The 26,392-nt window shown below is 40.1% G+C and overlaps 1 protein-coding gene across 1 annotated transcript in view; it reads right to left on the bottom strand.

Moving 5' to 3' along the window:
- Positions 1-26,392, bottom strand: part of CFAP58 (cilia and flagella associated protein 58) — a 109,483-nt gene that overhangs the window by 463 nt on the left and 82,628 nt on the right. The window contains exons 17-18 of the mRNA XM_068547909.1: positions 6,576-6,695; positions 3,625-3,758 (exon numbers count right to left, since the gene is read on the bottom strand). Of these exons, the coding sequence (XP_068404010.1) occupies positions 3,625-3,758; positions 6,576-6,695 (254 nt within the window). The remainder of the gene's footprint in view (positions 1-3,624; positions 3,759-6,575; positions 6,696-26,392) is intronic.

Here is a 26,392-nt window from a genome sequence, read left to right as displayed (position 1 = left end):
TTCCTCTTCTATGTTTGATAGTTCTTAGGGTGAATTAGCCACTGAAAACTGCTTTGATCAAAGCTTCCAGTTTGAGACAAGGTGGTGGTTTAAATCTAATTAGGTGTTACTGATAACACATAGAATTAGGGAAAGACACAATTAAATGTGCTTTCCTCATGTTGATCTAAATACGGACGGAAGGCCTCATAAGAGCTCAGACCCTGTGGACTGGAGGCTCCTGACTTGTAATCATCTTCCTATTTTATAAAGCATTTGTTTAGTTCCAAAGACCAGTCAGAAGAATCCTTCTCTTGGCTCAATTATAATGATTAATTCATCATTTATCAACTTTTATAATCCAAAGTTTCAGTGGAAACATAAATATTTATCACACACACAAGGTATCTTCATCAAACTTGGACATTTATAAAATACAAATTTTCTTATAACTTTAGATGAGCAGCAGTTATTATTAGAAATAGTTTAAGATACAAGAAAAGCTGGGAAAGATAAATAAGATAGTACATTTGGCAATAGATAAAGGAAATTCTAATCTACAATGTATCTTCCATGCAGATCTTCTTTAAATACCCACACATACACACACACACACACACACACACACACACACACACACACACATTCAGGTTTCCTGCAGAGGTATCTTAAATTTATACAAATTACCTATTGAATAATTAGGGGTCTTATGGAAAACATCTTTGGAGTCCCTTTTTAAAAATAAAAACTGAGCAAACTACTAAGACTAAAAACAATTAGATTTGGCTAATAGAAGTGATTTACTTCAGGGAAGAGAATTCTACTTTTTGCAAAAGAATCTGAATTGTACTGCAGACTCTAGACCATCCTGGAGGTCCAGAGTCGGGGAGTCAAGGGCAGGTGGGTAGGACTGCAGGTCAGGACTGGAGCATGATTAAAAACAGGGTTTGAGAAAAGTGAAAAAAAAAACGCAAAAAGGTAAAAATGATATGAGTTGCTATTTTATAAAGAGTATATGTGAGGAGAATATCCACAGAGATTATTCTAAATTATTCCATTTGAAAAGAACCTGCAGAGAATTTGTTAATCAATCTAGCTGTCCCTTAGCAGAATTGATTTCATTATTATAAAAAGCCATCCTCCATAAATAGGACAAAAGCTTTAGCCTTGAGTGGGTCCAGCAAAGAAGATTCCTTCAAGTACTGTGACAACTTGTCTACCTCCTGACTGTTGCTAGATGCAGGCAGTGCCCCCCTCCCCCTGCCCTCTCTCTCCTTAAATAACCTAAAATTTCCTCTCCGAAGGAACTTAAGCGTAATGCTTCTGGCTTGATCTAAGTTGACTAATGGGAATAATGTCTCCTTTATACGATCTTCTTAATATATTTATAGACCATCTTAATGACTCCCTTCAGCCTTCTTCCTTCCAGTCTAAACCATCTCAGCACTTTTGTTCTTGCCTGGGCATATTTTCCTTCAGCTCTTTAATCTTTTTTTTTTTTTTTCCCCTGTTCTCCCATGAACTCATAACTCTCTGTCTCCCTCCAGTTTATGGATCCCAACTAAATGGAACGACCAAATGATGCCCTAGCCAGGTCAGATTGGCCACAAGGAATGAGGATTCAAGGCAAAGGCAGAGTCTAGAGCAATGTTATCTGATAGAACTTTCCATGATGGTGGAAAAGCTCTATATCTGAGCTGCCCAACGTGGCATCCACTAGCCACACATGGCTACTAAATAGGTGAAATGTGACTAGTGCATTTAAGGAACTGAACTGCTAATTTGATTGAATTGCAATTCATTTTAATTTAAATAGCCACAAGTGGCATACTGCCCGGGGGCAGTGCAATTCTAGTGGATGGGCCATTGGGAGGGAATGAGCTATCAGAGGGGTGTCCCTCTGTCAGCATGCTCCCTGTGTCCCGAAAACTGTGTGTGCCTGGCCGGGGGATCAGTAAGGTCAATGGAAACTAGGCCAAATCCCAGGGCCAAGGCAGGGGAGTTAATGAGCTCTAGGAAGGCAATTAACTGTTTAGCCAAGCCAGCTGTTTATAACTGTTTCAACTGGACCACTGGTCTCCAAAATGGAATGCGTGAACTCTACAAGATGAGTGGGATGACCTGTTGGCAAGTGGCAAGAAGATATTAGAGATTCAATATTTTATCTTTGAAAATTAAAAATCATTCTTTACTAATAATTACTCACAAAGTGACGATAGTATTTGTGTGTACTTTATAAATTAAAATATACTGGAGGTAAAAAACTATTCCAAAATAGTATTTTTTTAATTTTAAAAACTATATGCATATATATTAGGGGGGCTGCAAGTTCAAAACTGTTTTTCTGATAAGGGTGCACACTCAGAAAGTTTGAAGGCCACAGAGCTAGACAACTGCCTCACATGGAAACTAGACATGACATTTCATAAGCACAAATTTGGTGTCCTGAAAGAAAACTACAGTGTTTCTACTCCAACATTCATTCAATTCACATCATTAATATCAGTGGTTCTCAAACATCAGTGTGCATGGAATTCACCTAGAGAGCAAGTAAACTGCAGATTTTTAAGGCCCATCCAGAACCTGCTGAATCCAAATATCTGGAAATTGGGCCTAGGAACCTGCATGTTTAATAAATCTCAACAGTGATTCTGAATCAGATAGTTGCTAGACCCACACATTAAGCCAGACCCATCTAAATTAGCTATAGTTTTTAGCAATATTTTAGTCTACCAAGGAACTGGCATCTAAATGTGGAATGGGGGAATATTCTGATTTACAAAAAGGATAGATTTTTACTGGCAAATGAATTCACATCCAGCTACTTTAAGTAGCTGTTTGCCACTAATGGATTATTGGTGGATGCGTTCAAACCCTGTTTCACCATGTCCTTGAAACGCCCATGTGGATGAAATACCAATCCTGACTTTCAACTCACAATGTGAGCCTCTACAGAATGAACAAGATGATTTGGGCAATGCACACAGCCAAGGTTCAAACCTGATGATTCACCTGGGCCCACTCACTCACCCCAGGATTAGGCAAACAATAACAAAGTGAAGAGAACATTTACTCTTCAACATGTAGGCATCCTGAAACCCAAAATATTCACCTGGTATCTGCATTACCATCTCCTAGAAGAATGCTCATGCCGATACCCTACAGCAGATACTGAAGTCAGGTACTAGACATAGAAATGGTTCAGAGACAGTTTATCTAAAACATAGGTGAAAATTACTTGTGAACTGCTCATAATTACAGTGGTTTTAAATGTGAATATGCTTCAGCCCATACAAGGCTAATCGTGAACCTCCTTTGCAGACATAGTTATGGAATGATTATCTCCAAACCGTGAGAACAGTGTGGGGAAAAAAAATCACACTAGGTTTCCTCTGCTCCACACGAGGTCCACCGGTGAGCTGATATTAATGAATCCCTGTTAGGGTCCTAAGGAGGGGTCTCAGTATCAGAGGAGACACCCATCTTGCTCTGACACCAGCCCACTGAGGGACCTGTAGAAAGTAATTTGCTCACCCCTGACTTAGTTTACCCCAGTGAAGTCTGTGACTCTGTGACTGTCTGCAATTATTTTCTTATCAGGAGTTAATAGGCACAACAAAACTAGAACATTTGACTAATTCTTACTTCTGAATGTATTCTTTACGTTTCTGAGCAAGGTATTTCTTCTTTAAGTTCAGCAGTTCATTGCTAAGTTTCTCAATCTCATACTTATATTCTTGGCTCTGTGATTCATACATATTCAATTCTGAAGACAAAACCTAGCGTGACAAATAAAGCAGCATTAACAGAAGATACGCGGTGAGACAATATCCTTTTCTGAAAAATCTTTTTAATTTGCGGCCACTTACCTCAGTGAGGCTAGAGATACAAAACCATGCCCAGGTTTAACAGTTAACCCGCACACTTCTACCAGTTCAAGGTCTGTATCTGGGTAAAAGTCTGACGGAGGTCTGAAGACTCATAATCCAGTGGCAAACAATGGAACCTCATTCCCCTGCTTTAAAGGAGAACCATGAGGCACAGGCTCACATATGAATGGTGTAATGTGGTTCAAGAACACTGTGAGTCGAAACAGAAAAACTCCCAGACGTACAGCATAAAATTGCTTTTAAAGCCTTTTTCTAATAAAGCATTCAGAAAAGTCATTACGAGGGAGCGTGATTCATCTGAGGATTACTGTAAAAACTACTCAGAATCATCCTGCCGCCACCACCACTCAGTAGGTATTCAATTTATATGTTTTCCAAGGTTGCTGTTCTGCTGAATGTCAATCACCTCTTCACTGTGCCCTTTGGGACTATTCACAGGTTCTCTCTTTATCCCAGCACTGGGACTTACCTCTAAGAAGCGGGGGCTATGACATCTGCAGGGAGGGTGTGCTGCATGCGAGGGGATCTAATAGGAAGCCTAATTACCTGCCTCTTGCACTGCTGCGTTCAGTAGATGCTACTGGTTTCAGGCTGGACAGGGAAAGAGGGAATTTACTCACCTAAACGGATGTGTAGAGCACACTAAAGCGAGGGGTACCCCCAAAAAAACCAAGGGGAAAAAAGGGAGGCTACTGTCCTAAGGGGCATGCAATAGATTTGATTTGTTTTCCGTCTAGCTCTGCATTTTTAAAAAATTTGCATAAAAGGCGGATCTTTATCTTTCGAGTGTTCGTCTGCTTCTGAACTCTTTCCTCTTAACTGCTGTGAAAAGGATTCTGACGATGTTATCATGAGCTAAAGAATATGATTTTCATGTTGGAAGAAAAACTGTCTTCAGCCATAAAAAGAAACGAAATTGAGTTATTTGTAGTGAGGTGGATGGACCTAGAGTCTGTCATACAGAGTGAAGTAAGTCAGAGAGAAAAACAAATACTGTATGCTAACACATATATATGGAATCTAAAAAAATAAGGTTCTGATGAACCTAGGGGCAGGACAGGAATAAAGACGCAGACGTAGAGAATGGCCTTGAGGACACGGGAGGGGGAAGGTTAAGCTGGGATGAAGCGAGAGTGTAGCACTGACATATATACACTACCAAATGTAAAATAGATAGCTAGTGGGAAGCAGCTGCATAGCACAGGGAGATCAGCTCGGAGCTTTGTGACCACCTAGAGGGTGGGATACGGAGGGTGGGAGGGAGGAGATATGGGGATATATGTATATGTATAGCTGATTCACTTTGCTATACAGCAGAAATTAACACACCATTGTAAAGCAATCTTACTCCAGTAAAGATGTTAAAAAAAAAAATAGTTAAACTCTTAGGAACAAAGACCTTGTTTCCAAACAATGAATGTGGAATTTTCTAAAACAGCCCAGATAATGAGGACAAACTGGTGGACAGGCTTGGTATTATCCACCCCTGAATCTTCCACCAAGGGTCACATGTCATTCAGAGCAAAAATCTGGATATCCTCAGATAAAGGTTTAAAGTAACAAAAGTCTCCTATGAACCACTGAATACAATCCAGCGCTAAGTATGCCTATCTGAGAGTAGTGTAAAGACATGTGCTTTTCTAATTTACACCCACCCCTGAGAAAATAAGTTTTTATTTTATTTGATATATTCAATTGTTTAAAGGGATAAAAATAATCAAAAGATTATGCCTCCTGCAAAACTCAAATTATGTCTCAGGATACTCATGTAAAATGAATGCTTACAGTGATAAGTTGAAAATTAATGCTCTCATTACATTTGTTTCATCTGCCTTTTTTAAGTAAAAGGATGTGATTTTACAACATTCTATTTGCGAAAGGATTAGTACTATATTAGTAGCGTGGCATCTATTTTACTCCAGGCAGAAAGGCAATGATTATTACCATCATTGCACAGGAAAGTGCGAGAATTCAGCTGGCATGTGCTACATTCTGTGCATGTGTGTGTATAAGGCTTCCCTAACATGCCAAGAATATCTAAGTACTTTTTAGGAGGTAAAGCTGAGGATATAGTGGGAACATACAGTTTTTGAGAAAACTTTAAAAAAGTACAAATAATACTAAAACATTCCATCTCCCCAGCTGATGTTCTTATGTCACTTAGAAGGGAACTTACGCTAACAGAATCCTAAAATGATTTTACTTCCCTTTCATGGCTTCTTATTTCATAGATGGTCATGAAGCAAGGTTCCTGGGGACTGGGGAGTAGCCTGTGTTTTGTGTACATGTATTTCAGGCGGAATGAATAGTAAAAACCTGCTTTGACACAATGATCTGCTTCAGTGGGCAACGGTGTTAAAATATTCCCTCTGTTCTTTCCCACCATCCGAATCCTCTAAATCATCTTGAGATAATCTATACAAACTTTGTTCCCCAAATTTCTATCCCATTGCCATCATCCTCTCCCTAGCTCTTTCTCCACTTGTTCATCTCCCTGTTTAGTGGGAGTCTATTAGCTTAGGAGCGGAGGGGTAGCTTTAAGGCTTGCCCTGTGCCTCCCGGGACTGGAGCACTAAAAAAGCTGATATCAAAGGAGGACAGAATTTGGGAGACTGGCTCCTTGTGCTGAGGCAGTAGACTTGTCCACGGGTATTCCCCAGAGTGTGTCTGTCCTTCAGCCAGGAAGGAGCAGAGGCTACCACTTACTTTAAGCTGCTTGGTCTTCTCCCGCAGCGTGTGGCGGTAGATCTGTAGCTGCTCTGCAGCCTCAGGCCCAGGCTGCCGGGCCAGGATGTGCTTTAGTTCCACATACAGTTTCTCCTTTTCCTGGTGGAGAGTATAACCACAGGTGGAGATAAATAACCCCAACAAGACAAGGGAAGTGCCTTTAACAGCATGGTCAGGATGATACGGGATCATCCTAAGGCCCTTCTCAGCTCCACACTGATTACATTCACACGTAGATTCATTCAATCAAGCATCAAGCCACATAGGGACCTGGCACTGCCCACCAGCAGGCCGGCAGCAGCCTTGCAACTCCCAGGTTGTATGGCAAACCACATGGGAAGCTTACCCTGCCCTCCAGTGGACTTGCAACAACTGCATGAGGAATGGCCTCCCAGCCAGCCTGGCCAGGGGCCAGCTCCACCTACCAACATGCCCACAGTAGTCAGCCCTGCCACAACAGAAGGACACATGCAGTCCACAAAGGGGGCACCACTAGAGCATACAGCTCTGGTGACCAGAGGGGAGTGTGTTGCTGGGCCCTAAAGGATATTTCCTACATAAGGCAACTTCCCCAAGATTGGAAAATGTAACTGATGTACCTAACACACAGAAATAAACACAGAGAATTGGGCAAAATGAGGAGACAGAGGAATATATTCCAAATGAAGGAACAAGACATAACCTCAGAAAAAGAACTAAAGGAAGTGGAGATAAGCAATCTATCCAACAAAGGGCTCAAGGTAATAATCATAAAGATGCTCACTGAACTTGGGAGAAGAATGGATGAACACAGTAAGAATTTCAACAAAGAGTTAGAGAATATAAAGAAGAACCAAACACAGCTAAAGAATACAATAACTGAAATTAAAAATACACTAGAAGGAATCAACAGTAGATTAGATGGTACAGAGGAACTATAAACCAGAAGACAGAGTAGTGGAAATTACGAAGCTGAACAGAAAAAAGAATTAAAAAAAAAAATAAGGATAGTTTAAGAGACCTCTGGTATAACATCAAGTGTAATAACATTTGCATTATAAGGATCCCAGAAGGAGAAGAGAGAGAGAAAGGGGCAGAGAAAATATTTGAAGAAATAATAGCTGAAAACTTCCCTAACCTTGGAAAGAAAAGACATGCAGGTCCAGGAAGCACAGAGAGTAGTCTCAAACAGAATCAACCCAAAGAGGACCACACCAAGACACACTGTAATTAAAATGGCAAAAATTAAAGATAAAGAGAGAATATTAAAAAAGCAAGAGAAAAGCAACTAGTTACATACATGGGAATTCCCATAAGATTATCAGCTGGCTTTTCAGAAGAAACTTTGCAGGCCAGAAGGGAGTGACACAATATATTCAAAGCAATGAAAGGAAAAAACTTACAACCAAAAATTCTCTACCCATCAAGGTTATCATTTGGATTTGAAGGAGAGATAAAGATTACAGATAAGCAAAAGCTAAAAGAGCTTAGCACCATTAAACCGGCTTTAAAAGAAATGTTAAAGGAATTTTTCTAGGTGAAAAAGAAAAGGATACAACTAGAAATATGAAAATTATGAAAGGAAAGATCTCACTGGTAAAGCTAAACATACAGTGAAGGTAGTAAGTCAACAATGTATAAAGCTAGTAGGAAGGCTGTAAGATAAAAGTAGTAAAATCATCTATATCACAATATGTAGTTAAGAGATACACAAAACAAAAAGATGTAAAATATGACATCAAAAACATAAACCGTGGTAGGTGGGGAATGAAAATGTAGGGTGATTAGAATGCATTCAAACTTAAGAGATCAGCAACTTAAAATAATCACATATATATATCAAATATATATATAAATATATAATAATAGATACACACACACAAAATAAGAAAGGCATTCAACCGTAACACTACAGACAGTCATCAAATCACAGGGGAAGAGAGCAAAAGAAAAAGAAAGGAACAAAAAACTTTTAAAAAAAATTAACAAAATGGCAATAAGTACATACCTATCAATAATTAAATGTAAATGGACTAAATGCTCCAATCAAAAGACATAGAGTAGCTGAATGAATACAAAAACAAAACCCAAATTTACGCTGCCTACAAGGGATTCACTTCAGATCGAAAGACACACACAGACTGACAGTTAGGGGACAGAAAAGAAACAATAAAGATCAGAGCAGAAATAAATGAAATAGAGAAATAATAAAGAATCAGAGCAAGGATGGCCATCTGCTGGTTCACCTGTTGGATGTCCCAGAGGGTATCCATGGGCAGTGTAATGGGAGTGTTGTCCAGCCATCATATGAAGCTGTCAGATATGCCAGACAAATGTTGCTCAATTGCACAAGGCAGGCAGAGGATAACCTCGTAGAAGGTACCACAGCAATCAGTTGCCATGGCAGTGCACTATGGTCAGCTTTTCCTGCTTATATTCTCTCACCCTGAAGTTTCCCTGTTATCTGGTTCTTTCATTCGCGGTCATGTGGTGGGGAGCATAGCAAGTGGTACAACCGGAAGTGGAGATTGCATCAGCCAGAAATGACTCAGCAGGAAGTGCATCACTGGAAGTTGAAACGTCATCAAAGCACAACAGGGCAGGGCTAGGGTTGGGGTTAACCTCACCAACGGGAGTCAGCAGGGCCACCTTTGAAGAGAGAGTGAGAGAGGACCCAAATAAACAAAAAATCAGAAATGAAAGAAAAGTTACAACCAACACCACCAAAATACAAAGGATCATAAGAGATTACTACGAACAATTAGACGCCAAAAAAATGGACAACTTAGAAGAAATGGATAAATTCCTAGAAACATACAATCTCCAAAACTGAATAATGACAGAAGAAAAAGAAAATATGAACAGATCAATTACTGAAATTTAATCGGTAAAAAAAATGCCCAACAAAGAAAAGTCCAAGATCAGATGGCTTCACAGGTGAATTCTACCAAACATTTAAAGAAAAGTTGATACTTATTACTCTCAAGCTACTCCAAAAATCTGTGGAGGAAGGAACACGTCTTTTTTTTTTAATTTTTAAATTTTATTTATTTATTTATATACCAGGTTCTTATTAGTCATCTTATTAGTCATTAATTTTATACACATCAGTGTATACATGTCAATCCCAATCGCCCAACTAAGCACACCACCATCCCCACCCCCTCGCGGCTTTCCGCCCTTGGTGTCCATACGTTTGTTCTCTACATCTCTGTCTCAACTTCTGCCCTGCAAACCAGTTCATCTGTACCATTTTTCTAGGTTCCACATATATGTGTTAATATATGATATTCGTTTTTCTCTTTCTGACTTACTTCACTCTGTATGACAGTCTCTAGATTCATCCACGTCTCTACAAATGACTCAGTTTCGTTCCTTTTTATGGCTGAGTAATATTCCATTGTATATATGTACCACAACTTCTTTATCCATTCGTCTGTTGATGGGCATTTAGGTTGCTTCCATGACCTGGCTATTGGAAATAGTGCTGCAATGAACATTGGGGTGCATGTGTCTTTTTGAATTATGGTTTTCTCTGGGTATATGCCCAGTAGTGGGATTGCTGGATCATATGGTAATTCTATTTTTAGTTTTTTAAGGAACCTCCATACTGTTCTCCATAGTGGCTGTTATCAATCTACATTCCCACCAACAGTGCAAGAGGGTTCCCTTTTCTCCACACCCTCTCCAGCATTTGTTGTTTGTACATTTTCTGATGATGCCCATTCTAACTGGTGTGAGGTGATACCTCATTGTAGTTTTGATTTGCATTTCTCTAATAATTAGTGATGTTGAGCAGCTTTTCACATGCTTCTCGGCCATCTGTATGTCTTCTTTGGAGAAATGTCCATTTAGGTCTTCTGCCCATTTTTGGATTGGGTTGTTTGTTTCTTTAATATTGAGCTGCATGAGCTGTTTATATATTGTGGAGGTTAATCCTTTGTCCGTTGATTTGTTTGCAAATATTTTCTCCCATTCTGAGGGTTGTCTTTTCGTCTTGTTTATAGTTTCCTTTGCTGTGCAAAAGCTTTTAAGTTTCATTAGGTCACATTTGTTTATTTTTGTTTTTATTTCCATTACTCTAGGAAGTGGATCAAAAAAGATCTTGCTGTGATTTATGTCAAAGAGTGTTCTTCCTATGTTTTCCTCTAAGAGTTTTATAGTGTCCAGTCTTACACTTAGGTCTCTAATCCATTTCGAGTTCATTTTTGTGTATGGTGTTAGGGAGTGTTCTAATTTCATTCTTTTACATGTAGCTGTTCAGCTTTCCCAGCACTAATAATTGAAGAGATTGTCTTTTCTCCATTGTATATCCTTGCCTCCTTTGTCATAGATTAGTTGACCATAGGTGCGTGGGTTTATCTCTGGGCTTTCTATTCTGTTCCTTTGATCTATATTTCTGTTTTGTGCCAGTACCATACTGTCTTGATTACTAGAGCTTTGTAGTATAGTCTGAAGTCAGGGAGCCTGAATCCTCCAGCTCCGTTTTCTTCCCTCAAGACTGCTTTGGCTATTCGGGGTCTTTTGTGTCTCCATACAAATTTTAAGATTTTTTGTTCTAGTTCCGTAAAAAATGCCATTGGTAATTTGATAGGGATTGCATTGAATCTGTAGATTGCTTTGGGTAGTAGAGTCATTTTCACAATATTGATTCTTCCAATCCAAGAACATGGTATATCTCTCCATCTGTTGGTATCATCTTTAATTTCTTTCATCAGTGTCTTATAGTTTTTTGCATACAGGTCTTTTGTCTCCTTAGGTAGGTTTATTCCTAGGTATTTTATTCTTTTTGTTGCAATGGGAAATGGGAGTGTTTCCTTAATTTCTCTTTCAGATTTTTCATCATTAGTGTATAGGAATGCAAGAGATTTCTGTGCATTAATTTTGTATCCTGCAACTTTACCAAATTCATTGATTAGCTCTAGTAGTTTTCTGATGGCATCTTTAGGATTCTCTATGTACAGTATCATGTCATCTGCAAACAGTGACAGTTTTACTTCTTCTTTTCTAATTTGTATTCCTCCTATTTCTTTCTCTTCTCTGATTGCCATGGCTAGGACTTCTAAAACTATGTTGAATAATAGTGGTGAGAGTGGACATCCTTGTCTTGTTCCTGATCTTAGAGGAAATGCTTTCAGTTTTTCACCATTGAGAATGATGTTTGCTGTGGGGTTGTCATATATGGCCTTTATTATGTTGAGGTAGGTTCCCTCTATGCCCACTTTCTGGAGAGTTTTTACCATAAATGGGTGTTGGATTTTGTCAAAAGCTTTTTCTGCATCTATTGAGATGATCATACGGTTTTTATTCTTCAATTTGTTAATATGGTGTATCACATTGATTAATTTGCGTATATTGAAGAATCCTTGCATCCCTGGGATAAATCCCACATGATCATGGTGTATGATCCTTTTAATGTGTTGTTGGATTCTGTTTGCTAGTATTTTGTAGAGGATTTTTGCATCTATATTCATCAGTGATATTGGTCTGTAATTTTCTTTTTTTGTAGTATCTTTGTCTGGTTTTGGTATCAGGGTGATGGTGGCCTCACAGCATGAGTTTGGGAGTGTTCCTTCCTCTGCAATTTTTTGGAAGAGTTTGAGAAGGATGGGTGTTAGCTCTTCTCTGAATGTTTGATAGAATTTACCTGTGAAGCCATCTAATCCTGGACTTTTGTTTGTTGGAAACTTTTTAATCACAGTTTCAATTTCATTACTTGTGATTGGTCTGTTCATATTTTCTATTTCTTCCTGGTTCAGTCTTGGAAGGTTATACCTTTCTAAGAATTTGTCCATTTCTTCCAGGTTGTCCATTTTATTGGCATAGAGTTGCTTGTAGTAGCCTCTTAGGATGCTTTGTATTTCTGCTGTGTCTGTTGTAACTTCTCCTTTTTCATTTCTAATTTTAGTGATTTGAGTCCTCTCCCTCTTTTTCTTGATGAGTCTGGCTAATGGTTTATCAATTCTGTTTATCTTCTCAAAGAACCAGCTTTTAGTTTTGTTGATTTTTGCTATTGTTTTCGTTGTTTCTTTTTCATTTATTTCTGCTCTGATCTTTATGATTTCTTTCCTTCTGCTAACTTTGGGTATTGTTTGTCCTCCTTTCTCTAGTTCCTTTAGGTGTAAGGTTAGATTGTTTCTTTGAAATTTTTCTTGTTTCTTGAGGTAGGCTTGTATTGCTGTAAACTTCCCTCTTAGAACTGCTTTTGCTGCATCCCATAGGTTTTGGATCGTGGTGTTTTCATTGTCATTTTTCTCTAGGTGTTTTTTGATTTCCTCTTTGATTTCTTCAGTGATCTCTTCGTTATTTAGTAACGTATTGTTTAACCTCCATGTGTTTGTGTCTTTTACGTTTTTTTCCCTGTAATTGATTACTAATCTCATAACGTTGTGGTCAAAAAAGATGCTGGATATGATTTCAATTTTCTTAAATTTACTGAGATTTGATCTGCAACCCAAGATGTGACCCACCCTGAAGAATGTCCCGTGCGCACCTGAGAAGAAAGTGTAATCTGCTATTTTTGGATGGAATGTCCTATAAATATCAATGAAATCTATCTGGTCTATTGTGTCATTTAAATCTTGTGTTTCTTTATTAATTTTCTGTTTGGATGATCTGTCCATTGGTGTAAGTGAGGTGTTAAGGTCCACCAGTATTACTGTGTTACTGTGGATTTCCTCTTTTATAGCTGTTAGCAGTTGCCCTATGTATTGAGGTGCTCCCATGTTGCATGCATATATATTTATAATTGTTATATTTTCTTCTTGGATTGATCCCTTGATCATTATGTAGTGTCCTTCCTTGTCTCTTGTAACATTCTTTATTTTAAAGTCTATTTTAACTGATATGAGTATTGCTACTCCAGCTATCTTTTGATTTCCATTTGCATGGAATATCTTTTTCCATCCCCTCACTTTCAGTCTGTATGTGTCCCTAGGTCTGAAGTGGGTCTCTTGTACATAGCATACATATGGGTCTTGTTTTTGTGTCCATTCAGCAAGCCTGTGTCTTGTGGTTGGAGCATTTAATCCATTCACATTTAAGGTAATTATCCATATGCATGTTCCTATGACCATTTTCTTAATTGTTTTGGGTTTGTTTTTGTAGGTCCTTTTCTTCTCTTGAGTTTCCCACTTAGAGAAGTTCCTTTAGCATTTGTTGTAGAGCTGGTTTGGTGGTGCTGAATTCTCTTAGCTTTTGCTTGTCTGTAAAGCTTTTGATTTCTCCATCAAATCTGAATGAGATCCTTGTGGGGTAGAGTAATCTTGGTTGTAGGTTCTTTCCTTTCATCACTTTAATTATATCATGCCACTCCCTTCTGGCTTGTAGAGTTTCTGCTGAGAAATCAGCCGTTAACCTTATGGGAGTTCCCTTGTATGTTATTTGTCGTTTTTCCCTTGCTGCTTTCCATAATTTTTCTTTGTCTTTAATTTTTGCCAATTTGATTACTATGTGTCTCGGCGTGTTTCTCCTTGGCTTTATCCTGCATGGGACTCTCTGAGCTTCCTGGACTTGGGCGGCTATTTCCTTTCCCATGTTAGGGAAGTTTTTGACTATAATCTCTTCAAATATTTTCTCGGGTCCTTTCTCTCTCTCTTCTCCTTCTGGAACCGCTATCATGCGAATGTTGTTGCGTTTAATGTTGTCCCAGAGGTCTCTTAGGCTGTCTTCATTTCTTTTCATTCTTTTTTCTTTATTCTGTTCCACAGCAGTGAATCCCACCACTCTGTCTTCCGGGTCACTTATCTGTTCTTCTGCCTCAGTTATTCTGCTATTGATTCCTTCTAGTGTAGTTTTCATTTCAGTTATTGTGTTGTTCATCTCTGTTTGTTTGTTCTTTAATTCTTCTAGGTCTTTGTTAAACATTTCTTGCATCTTCTCGATCTTTGCCTCCATTCGTTTTCTGAGGTCCTGGATCATCTTCACTATCATTATTCTGAATTCTTTTTCTGGAAGGTTGCCTATCTCCACTTCATTTAGTTGTTTTTCTGGGGTTTTATCTTGTTCCTTCATCTGATACATAGCCCTCTGCCTTTTTATCTTGTCTGTCTCTCTGTGAATGTGGTTTTTGTTCCACAGGCTGCAGGGTTGTAGTTCTTCTTACTTCTGCTGTCTGCCCTCTGGTGGATGAGGCTATCTAAGAGGCTTGTGTAAGTTTCCTGATGGGAGGGACTAGTGGTGGGTAGAGCTGGCTGTTGCTCTGGTGGGCAGAGCTCAGTAAAACTTTAATCCGCTTGAGTGCTGATGGGTGGGGCTGGGTTCCCTCTCTGTTGGTTGTTTGGCCTGAGGCAACCCAACCCTGGAGCCCACCTGGGCTCTTTGGTGGGGCTGATGACAGACTCTGGGAGGGCTCACGCCAAGCAGTGCCTCCCAGAACTTCTGCTGCCAGTGTCCTTGTCCCCATGGTGAGCCACAGCCAACCCCCACCTCTGCAGGAAACCCTCCAACACTAGCAGGTAGGTCTGGTTCAGTCTCCCCTGGGGTCACTGCTCCTTCCCCTGCGTCCCGATGCACACACTACTTTGTGTGTGCCCTCCGAGAGTGGAGTCTCTGTTTCCCCCAATCCTGTCGAAGTCCTGCAATCAATTCCCACTAGCCTTCGAAGTCTGATTCTCTAGGAATTCCTCCTCCCATTGCTGGACCCCCATGTTGGGAAGTGTGACGTGGGGATCAGAACCTTCACTGTAGTGGGTGGACTTCTGTGGTATAAGTGTTCCCCAGTCTGTGAGTCACCCACACAGCAGTTATGGGATTTGATTTTACTGTGATTGTGCCCCTCTTATCGTCTCATTGTGGCTTCTACTTTGTCTTTGGATGTGGGGTATCTTTTTCGGTGAGTTCCAGTGTCTTCCTGTCGATGACTGTCCAGCAGCTAGTTGTTATTCTGGTGTTCTCGCAAGAGGGAGTGAGAGCACGTCCTTCTACTCCGCCATCTTGTTTCCTCGAGGAAGGAACACTTCTGAACTCATTCTACAAGGCCAGCATCACCTTGATACCATGATCAAGTGGGACTTATCCCAGGGATACAAAGATGGTTCAATATGCACAAATCAATCGATGTGATACACCACATTAACAAATTGTAGAATAAAAATCATATGATCTTTTCAATAATGCAGAAAAAGCTTTTGACATTCAACATCTGTTTATTACAAAAACCTCAACAAAGTGAATATGGAGGGAATATACCTCAACATCATAAAGGCCATAAGTGACAAACTCAAAGCAAACTTGATGAAAAGCTGAAAGCATTTCCTCTAAGATCAGGAACAAGACAAGGATGCCCACTCTTGCCGCTTTTATTCAACATAGTATTGGAAGTCCTAGCCACAGCAATTAGACAAGAAAAAGAAGTAAAAGAAATCCAAATTGGAAAGGAAGAAGTAAAACTTCACTGTTTGCAGATGGCATGATACTACATACATAGAAAACCCTAAAGATGCTACCAAAAAACTACTAGAACTAATAAAGAAATTCAGTAAAGCTGTAGGATACAAAATTAATATACAGAAATATGCTGCATGTCTATACACTAATAACAAACTGTCAGAAATAGAAATTAAGGAAACAATCCCATTTACAATGGCATCACGAAGAATAAAATACCTAGGAATAAGTCTAACCAAAGAGGTTAAAGACTTATACTCTGAAAACTATAAGACATTGATGAAAGAAAATGAAGGTGGCACAAACAAATGGAAGGATATATCATACTCATAGATTGAAAGAATTAATATTGTTAAAATGACCATACTACCCCAGGCAATCAACAGATTCAATGCAATCTCTATCAAAATACCAAAGGCATTCTTCACAGAACTAGAACAAATAATTTTAAAATTTGTATGGAAACACAAAAGACCCTCAACAGCTAAAGCAATCTTGAGAAAGAAGAACAAAGCTGGAGGTATTATGCTCCCTGATTTCAAACTATGCTGCAAAGCTGCAGTAATCAAAACAATATGGTACTGGCACAAAAACAGACACATAAATCAGTGGAACAGAACTGAGATCCCAGAAATAAACCCATGTTTATATGGTCAATTAATCTCTGACAAAGGAGGCAAGAATATACAATGGGGAAAAGACAGCCTCTTCAATAAATAGTGTGGGGAAAACTGGACAGGCACATGCAAAAGAATCAAACTAAACTAATTTATCAGACTTCCCTGGTGGTGCAGTGGTTGAGAATCTGCCTGCCAATGCAGGGGACACGGGTTCAAGCCCTGGTCCAGGAGGATCCCACATGCCCCGGAGCAACTAAGCCCATGCGCCGCAACTACTGAGCCTGCACTCTATAGCCCACGAGCCACAACTACTGAAGCCCATGCACCTAGAGCCCATGCTCCACAACAAGAGAAGCCACTGCAATGAGAAGCCTGTGCACTGCAATGAAGAGTAGCCACTGCTCACCACAACTAGAGAAAGCCCATGCGCAGCAACGAAGACCCAATGCAGCCAAAAATAAATTAATTAAAAATATTAAAAAACAAGAACATAGAAAAATAAATTGTATGCTTACCCACATAAAAAAAGTAAATTAAAAATAAATAAATTTTTTTAAAAGTTGAAAAAAAAACAACTAATTTATCACACCATATACAAAAATAAACTCAAAATGGAAAGCCATGAAAAGACTTAAATGCAAGGCCTGCCATAAAAACTCCTAGAAGAAAACATAGGCAGTAAACTCTTTGACATCAGTCATTACAATATCTTTTTGATCTGTTTCCTCAGGCAAGGGCTACAAAACCAAAATAAAACCAAATAGAACCTGTATCAAACTAAAAAGCTTTTGCACAGAGAAGGAAACTATCAACAAAATGAAAAGGCAACCTACTCAACGGGAGAAGATATTTGCAATCAATATAATCAACAAGGGGTTAATATCCAAAATATACAAAGAACTCATACAACTCAAATCAAAAAAAACCAAACAACTCTATTAAAAAACAGACAGAGGACCTGAATAGGCATTTTTCCAAAAATGACATACAGACTGCCAACAGACATATGAAAAGATGCTCAACGTCACAAATCATCAGGGAAATGCAAATCAAAACCACAATGAGATTACCACCTCGCACCTATCAGAATGGTTATCATCAAAAAAGACTATAAAAAGTGTTGGCAAGGATGTGGAGAAAAGGGAGTACTTGTGCACTGTAGTGAGACTGTAAATTGGTGTGGCCAATTTGTAAGTTGGAAAAGAGTGTGGAGGTTCCTCAAAAAATTAAAAATAGAACTACCATATGATCCAGGAATTTCACTTATGGGTTTTTACCTGAAGAAAACAAAAACACTAATTCAAAAAGATATAAGTACACTAATGTTCATTGCTGCATTATTTATAATAGCCAAGATATGGAAGCAACCTAAGTGTCCATTGATAGATGATGGATAAAGAATATGTAGTATATGTATACAAAGTGATATTACTCAGCCATAAAAAACTGAAATCTTGCAATATGCAACAACATGGATGGATCTAGACGGTATTATGCTTTGTGAAATAAGTCAGATAGAGAAAGACAAATACCATATGATCTCACTTAAATGTAGAATCCAAAAAACAAAATAAAACAGACTCATAGATACATAGAACAAATAGGTGCTTGCCAGAGGGGAGGCAGGTAGGGGGAGGAAGAAATAGCTGAAGGGGATTAAGAGGTATGAACCACCAGTTATAAAATAAATAAGCCATGGGGATATAACATACAGCATAAGGAAAATGGTCAATAATATTGTAATAACTTTGTGTGGGGACAGATGATTACTAGACTTAGTGTTGTGATCATTTCATAATGTATGTAAATGTCAAATCACTATGTAGAATACCTGAAACTAACATAATATTCTACATCAACCATATTTCAACTTTAAAAAGTTGTGCATATCCCAACCTTGATCAAGGGCCCAGGATGTGCTAGCATTTGGATACAAATAATAAGACAAATGAGGAAGAGATAGTCCCTCTCTTCCTAAACTTATGTCACATGACTGAGAGACAAGGATGGTGACAGCAGATTTCTACAAAGTGTTGTGGCCAGTAATAGCAGGGAGTGACTAACTGTTTGGAGGAGTTGGGGGAGAGTTCACAAAAATGTCACTTAAACTGTCCCTTGAAGAATGAGTAGGAGTTTTCCCCTAGCAGAGAGAGAAAAGAAGGGCTTTTTAGGCCAAGATTCAGTGATAGGACAGGGGAGAGGTGAGTCCGGCTCAGCAGGTACACTAGGCAGGTACAGGAAGAGAAAATGCTGGGTGCGTAGGCTGGCACATGCGATGTGGTTTGAGACCACATCCTTTAAGCAACTGGGAGCCAAGGATGAGCCATGCCTGGGTTTGTCTGCAGAAGAATAACCCCAGCAGGAAAGCAGAGAACAGAATGAGGAGACTGCTCAGGGGACCAGTACAAGCAGAAGATGAAGAAAGCTAGACCCAAGGCCGCTAGAATGGAAAGTAGGTAGATGTGAAGACATTGCTGAGGCAGAATCAGGGAGATTTGGTGAATGACCAGACAAGGGAGGAAGGAAGGAACAGGAGCCAATAGGACTTCAAGGTTGCTACCGTGGACACCTCGGGGGGTGGAGGTGTTGGCATTGGAGGCAGACAAGCTGGGAGAGGGGAGGATATAGGGAGAGGGGAAGGGAACTGTTACTACATTCTCTGCTGATGATCAGTGGGTTCCTGAAATGTTAAGCTTGAGGCCCTGTGGGACTACCTAGAAGAGAAGTTGAAAATAAAGTCTCAGACTTGAGAATTGAGGAGCATGTTGGAACTAGAGGTGGATCACATCCAGAGCCATGGGAGTGGATCTGTCTACTGGGATGGCTTACAAGGAGGGCCAAGGCAACCAGATTTTTGAGAAAACTAGCATATAAGGGGTAGGTAAGTATGAGAGACCCAGAGAAAGAGAATGAGGGAGAATAATTTACCCCAAACCATGAAAAGGCAGACATTTTAAAAGGAAGGAAAGATTTGAATCATCAGTGATATCAAAGGGCATAAAGAGAAGAAACAGGAGAAGGACTGAAAACAGCCTCTGGGGTGGGCTGTGAGGACCAAGCAACCTTGGTCAGAAAGGATGGAGTAACATATGGGGGTAAAGGTCACAGAGACTGAAGAACAAGTCAGAAGTAAAAAAGAAGTGAGTCTTTTAAGAAACATGGCATGAGAAGAAATGAGATCTGGAACTGGTTTGAGGGAGTAGGTAAAAATCCAGGAAACCTAAGATATACAAATTTGTAGAACTAAAAGAAAGGACTTCCTAGGATCCCAAAGCAAATCATAATTCTATGACTTATTTAAACCAATAAGCAATACAGAATTCCCATTTCTACTCTGAAGTTTAATTGCTTGTAACGTGTTTTCAGATCCTTGAACTAAAGATATTACACATGAGCCAAGATTTATTTCTAAGGCGTCTCAATTCTGGATTCCCATTTCTCTGAACTGCAGTCACTTGAACAAACACTGATAAAGACGAGCGTGTCAGGCTTCCCTGGTGGCACAGTGGTTAAGAATCTGCCTGCCAGTGCAGGGGACATGGGTTCGAGCCGTGGTCTGGGAAGATCCCACATGCCGTGGAGCAACTAAGCCCGTGAGCCACAACTACTGAGCCTGCTCTCTAGAGCCCACGAGCCACAACTACTGAGCCCACGTGCTGCAACTACTGAAGCCTGTGAGCCTAGAGCCCGTGCTCCGCAACAAGAGAAGCCACCACAATGAGAAGCCCGTGCACTGCAACGAAGAGCAGCCCCCGCTTGCTGCAACTAGAGAAAGCCCGTGCGCAGCAACAAAGACCCAACACAGTCAAAAGTAAATAAAATAAATTTATAAAAAAAAAAAAACGACTAGCGTGTCTACTCATTTGTCTCTGTACTTTTACATTTACTTCCTTAAGGTAATTAATTATGTTTAAGGAAAAAAAATATAAGTAAATGCCCTCTCATTAAATAAACATCCAATCAACTGGAAACTAATTTTTACCTAGAGCTAACTAATCTTACCACTGTCATCAAATAATCTGTTTTTGCCAGAGAACATAAATGTCATCTAAAAAACAGGTAAAAGAAAATTCATTAACCAGTCATTGTTACCATTTGTTTTAGTTTTCCCTAGCCAAATTACAGAAAATTTATAACAAATAACATGGCTCTACTTTCAAAAGAGTGTATGCAAGTTAAAAATTAGTCAGATGGGATAAGCTTCTGGAGAAACAAATATCAAGATAATACTCACAAGAGGACCTTCAAGATGGTGGAGGAGTAAGACTTGGAGATCACCTTCCTCCCCACAAATACATCAAAAATACATCTACATGTGGAACAACTCCTACAGAACACTACTGAACACTGGCAGAAGACCTCAGACTTCCCAAAAGGCAAGGAACTCCCCATGTACCTGGGTAGGGCAAAAGAAAAAAGGAAAAACAGAGACAAAAGAATAGGGATGGGACCTGCACCTCTGGGAGGGAGCTGTGAAGGAGGAAAAGTTTCCACACACTAGGAAGCCCCTTCACTGGCAGAGACGGGGTGTAGCGGGGGGAGGGGGTGGCGAAGTTATGGAGTGATGGAGGAGAGCGCAACAACAGGGGAGCAGAGGGCAAAGCGGAGACATTCCCGCAACAGAGGATCGGTGCCGACCAGCACTCACCAGCCTGAGAGGCTTGTCTGCTCACCCGCTGGGGTGGGCGGGGGCTGGGAGCTGAGGCTGGGCTTCAGAGGTCGGATCCCAGGGAGAGGACTGGGGTTGGCTCCGTGAACAAGTCTGAAGGGGGCTAGTGCACCACAGCTAGCTGGGAGGGAGTCTGGGAAAAAGTCTGGACATGCCTAAGAGGCAAGAGACCACTGTTTCGGAGTGCGTGAGGAGAGGGGATTCAGAGCAACGCCTAAACAAGCTCCAGAGACAGGCACAAGCCGCAGCTATCAGCGCGGACACCAGAGACGGGCATGAAACGCTAAGGCTGCTGCTGCAGCCACCAAGGAGCCTGTGTGCAAGCACAGGTCACTATTCACACCTCCCCTCCTGGGAACCTGTGCAGCCTGCCACTGCCAGGGTCCCGTGATCCAGGAGCAACTTCCACGGGAGAACACACAGAGCGTCTCAAGCTGGTGCAACGCCATGCCAGCCTCTGCCGCTGCAAGCTCGCCCCGCATTCCATACCCCCTCCCTCCCCCCAGCCTGAGTGAGCCAGATCCCCCTAATCAGCCGCTCCTTTAACCCCGTCCTGTCTGAATGAAGAACAGATGCCAGAGGGCGACCTACACACAGAGAAGGGGCCAAACCCAAAGCTGAACCCCCAGGAGCTGTGCAAACAAAGAAGAGAAAGGGAAATCTCTCAGCAGCCTCAGGAGCAGCAGATTAAATCTCCACAATCAACTTGATGTACTCTGCATCTGTGGAATACCTGAATAGACAACAAATCATCCCAAAACTGAGGTGGTGGACTTTGGGAGCAACTGTAGACTTGGGGTTTGCTTTCTGCATCTAATTTGTTTCTAGTTTTATGTTTATCTTAGTTTAGTATTTAGAGATTATCATTGGTAGGTTTGTTTATTGATTTGGTTGCTCTCTTCCTTTTTTATATATATATAAAATATATATATACTTTTTCCTTTTTCTCATTTTGCGATTGTGTGTATGCTTCTTTCTGTGATTTTGTCTGTATACGTTTGCTTTTACCATTTGTCCTAGGGTTCTGTCTGTCCATTTTTTTTTAGTATAGTTTTTAGCGCTTGTTATCATTGGTAGATGTGTTTATTGGTTTGGTTGCTATCTTCTTTATTTTTTAATTAATTTTTTATTTTAATAATATATATATATTTTTAATAACTTTATTTTATGTTTTTATTTTTTATTTTTTTTCTTTTCTCCCTTTTCTTCTGAGCCATGTAGCTGACAGGGTCTTGGTGCTCCAGCTGATGTCAGGCCTGAGCCTCTGAGGTGGGAGAGCTGAGTTCAGGACATTGGTCCACCAGACACCTCCCGGTCCCTCGTAATTACAGTCAGCAAGAGCTCTCCCAGAGATCTCTGTCTCAATGCTAAGACCCAGCTCCACTCAACGACCAGCAAGCTCCAGTGCTGGACACTCCATGCCAAACTAGCAAGACAGGAACACAACCCCACCCATTAGCAGACAGGCTGCCTAAAATCATAATAAGTTCACAGAAACCCCAAAATACACAACCGGACACAGTCTTGCCCACCAGAAAGACAAGATCCAGCCTCATCCACCAGAACACAGGCACCAGTCCCCTCCACCAGGAAGCCTACACAATCCACTGAACCAAACTTACCCACTGGGAGCAGACATCAAAAACAACGGGAACTACGGACCTGCAGCCTGAGAAAAGGAGACCCCAAACACAGTAAGTTAAGCAAAATGAGAAGACAGAGAAATACACAGCACATGAAGGAGTAAGGTAAAAACCCACCAGACCAAACAAATGAAGGCAGTCTACCCGAAAAAGAATTCAGAGTAATGATAGTAAAGATGATCCAAAATCTTGGAAATAGAATGGAGAAAATACAAGAAACGTTTAACAAGGACCTAGAAGAGCTAAAGAGCAAACAATAACGAACAACAAAGTAAATGAAATTAAAAATTCTCTAGAAGGAATCAACAGCAGAATAACTGAGGCAGAAGAATGGATAAGTGACCTGGAAGATAAAATAGTGGAAATAACTACCTCAGAGCAGAATAAAGAAAAAAGAATGAAAAGAATTGAGGACAGTCTCAAGAGACAGCTGGGACAACATTAAACGCACCAACATTTGAATTATAGGGGTCCCAGAAGAAGAACTACAACAAAAAATCTTAAAATTTGTATGGAGACACAAAAGACCCCGAATAGCCAAAGCAGTCTTGAGGGAAGAAAACGGAGCTGGAGGAATCAGACTCCCTGACTTCAGACTATACTACAAAGTTACAGTAATCAAGACAATATGGTACTGGCACAAAAACAGAAACAGAGATCAAAGGAACAGGATAGAAAGCCCAGAAATAAACCCATGCACCTATGGTCAACTAATCTATGACAAAGGAGGCAAGGATATAAAATGGAGAAAAGACAGTCTCTTCAACAAGTAGTGCTGGGAAAACTGGACAGCTACATGTAAAAGAATGAAATTAGAACACTCCCTAACACTATACACAAAAATAAACTCAAAATGGATTAGAGACCTAAATGTAAGACCGGACACTATAAAACTCTTAGGGGAAAACATAGGAATAACACTCTTTGACATAAATCACAGCAAGATCTTTTTTGATACACCTCCTAGAGTAATGGAAATAAAAACAAAAATAAACAAATGTGATCTAATGAAACTTAAAAGCTTTTGCAAAGCAAAGGAAACTATAAACAAGACGAAAAGACAACCCTCAGAATGGGAGAAGATATTTGCAAACGAATCAACGGACAAAGGATTAATCTCCAAAATATATAAACAGCTCACGCAGCTCAATATTAAAAAAACAAACAACCCAATCAAAAAATGGGCAGAAGACCTAAATAGACGTTTCTCCAAAGAAGACACACATATGGCCAAGAAGCACATGAAAAGCTGCTCAACATCACTAATTATTAGAGAAATGCAAATCAAAACTACAATGAGGTATCACCTCACACCAGTTAGAATGGGCATCATCAGAAAATCTACACACAACAAATGCTGGAGAGGGTGTGGAGAAAAGGGAACCCTCTTGCACTGTTGGTGGGAATGTAGATTGATACAGCCACTATGGAGAACAGTATGGAGGCTCCTTAAAAAACTAAAAATAGAACTATCATACGACCCAGCAATCCCATTACTGGGCATATACCCTGAGAAAACCATAATTCAAAAAGAGTCATGTACCACAATGTTCATTGCAGCTCTATTTACAATAGCCAGGACATGGAAGCAACCTAAGTGTACATCGACAGATGAATGGATAAAGAAGATGTGGTACATATATACAATGGAATATTACTCAGCCATAAAACGAAACGAAATTGAGTTATTTGTAGTGAGGTGGATGGACCTAGAGTCTGCCATACAGAGTGAAGTAAGTCAGAAAGAGAAAAACAAATACTGTATGCTAGCACATATATATGGAATCTAAAAAAAAAAAAAAAAGGTTCTGAAGAACATAGGGGCAGGTCAGGAATAAATACACAGACGTAGAGAATGGACTTGAGGACATGGGAAGGGGGAAGGGTAAGCTGGAACGAAGTGAGAGAGTGGCATGGACATATATACACTACCAAATGTAAAATAGATAGCTAGTGGGAAGCACCCGCATAGCACAGGGAGATCAGCTCGGTGCTTTGTGACCACCTAGAGGGGTGGGATAGGGAGGGTGGGAGGGAGATGCAAGAGAGAGGGGATAATGGGGATATATGTATACGTATAGCTGATTCACTTTGTTATACAGCAGAAACTAACACACCATTGTAAAGCAATTATACTCCAATAAAGACGTTAAAAAATAATTATAATGCTCACCATTTAAGAAATAATTCCAGAAATGACACGGAAACCCAAAAGTCCATGCAAAAGAAGAAAACTTGGACAAATAGAATTACAAAGTGGTGATTTTCCTTTGCTGTACAATACCTCCTGTCACACCTTACAATATAATGTTCCCAGTAAATGGATGTAGCAAGCAATGAGAAAGATATCAGGAAGTGAGTTTATTTTCTCTAGCCACTTAATGCCTGCTCTGTTGGAAAAATAACACTTCTGACAAGGCTTCAAGATTCAATTTGGAGAGGGTAATAAATATGTGGGGAAGCCCATGAAACTGTTTTGTCCATTTCTGTCATCTCACATTTCTCTATACCCAGAGTACGAGTCGACTTGAAAAGTAAAGATCTCCCAGTGACGAGGAGGAAACAATCTGGTTTGGGATACAATAATGTCTTAAACCGAAAAGGCCATCTTTCTCCGAGAACCGTCTAATGTTTCACAGGCATAATTCTTTTCACTTGCTCCTGGTAGGGAGGGAGGAAAGAGTCACAGAAAAGACTGGAAGAAGCAAATCTCTTTACCTCATCTCACAGATAAGAATCCCAAGGTCAACAGGAATGAGTGGTGCATCCAATTGTTCGACAAGTCAAAAACCTTGTCATGATATACTCAAGGATCACTTTTCCCATGCAACACCTCCTCTGGGGCTTGAAGACGTGTTACAACCCTGAAAGAATCTGGATCAAATTGAGCTACATAATTCCTAAAGGCTACACGATTACATCAATAGAAGAATGGAGTCAGGTTCAAAGCCAGGTGAGAGGGTATCAGAGGTAAGAGCCCAACTCAGCTCCCACTTCTCCTGACCCACCCCATCTGAATGAGCCTTGCCGTGTCCTCTAACAGGACGTGCAATCTTCATATACAGAGTGGACAATGTTGCCACTTATCCTGTCTTCTTCTATAACTTCCTGGGGTTTTATCGAGGCTATAAAATGAATTGAAATGGATTTATTCTAAAGAATAACTGAGTGAGTGAACAGTCAGGGCCCACAAGTGTGGAGGGGAAATGAAGAAACTGAGTGAACAACCATGAAAACTGTCTGAGTATTCAAAGTCAAAAAGTTCTGAGGGTGAAATAACCCAGGAGAAGTGATGCATGTGCATTCATGGTGGATGGAAAGAATACCAAATGAAACTTCAGTGACGAAGACAGTGGGAGAGGGAATGGAGGGTTCTGGTTGAAATGCACTGGCAGGCTTCAACATGCGTGAACTTGGGTCTATGCTTACAACAAAAAAACTAGCTTTTGATAAAAGCAAAGTGAAAGCTGGTCAGCATTAACATTCTAGCCGTGTGTA

Source organism: Eschrichtius robustus, chromosome 7, assembly GCF_028021215.1.
Source record: "Eschrichtius robustus isolate mEscRob2 chromosome 7, mEscRob2.pri, whole genome shotgun sequence".
Classification (NCBI taxonomy): Eukaryota; Metazoa; Chordata; class Mammalia; order Artiodactyla; family Eschrichtiidae; genus Eschrichtius; species Eschrichtius robustus.
The sequence above is the reverse complement of the archived record's forward strand: the minus strand, read 5'-3'. Positions and strand labels throughout refer to the sequence as shown.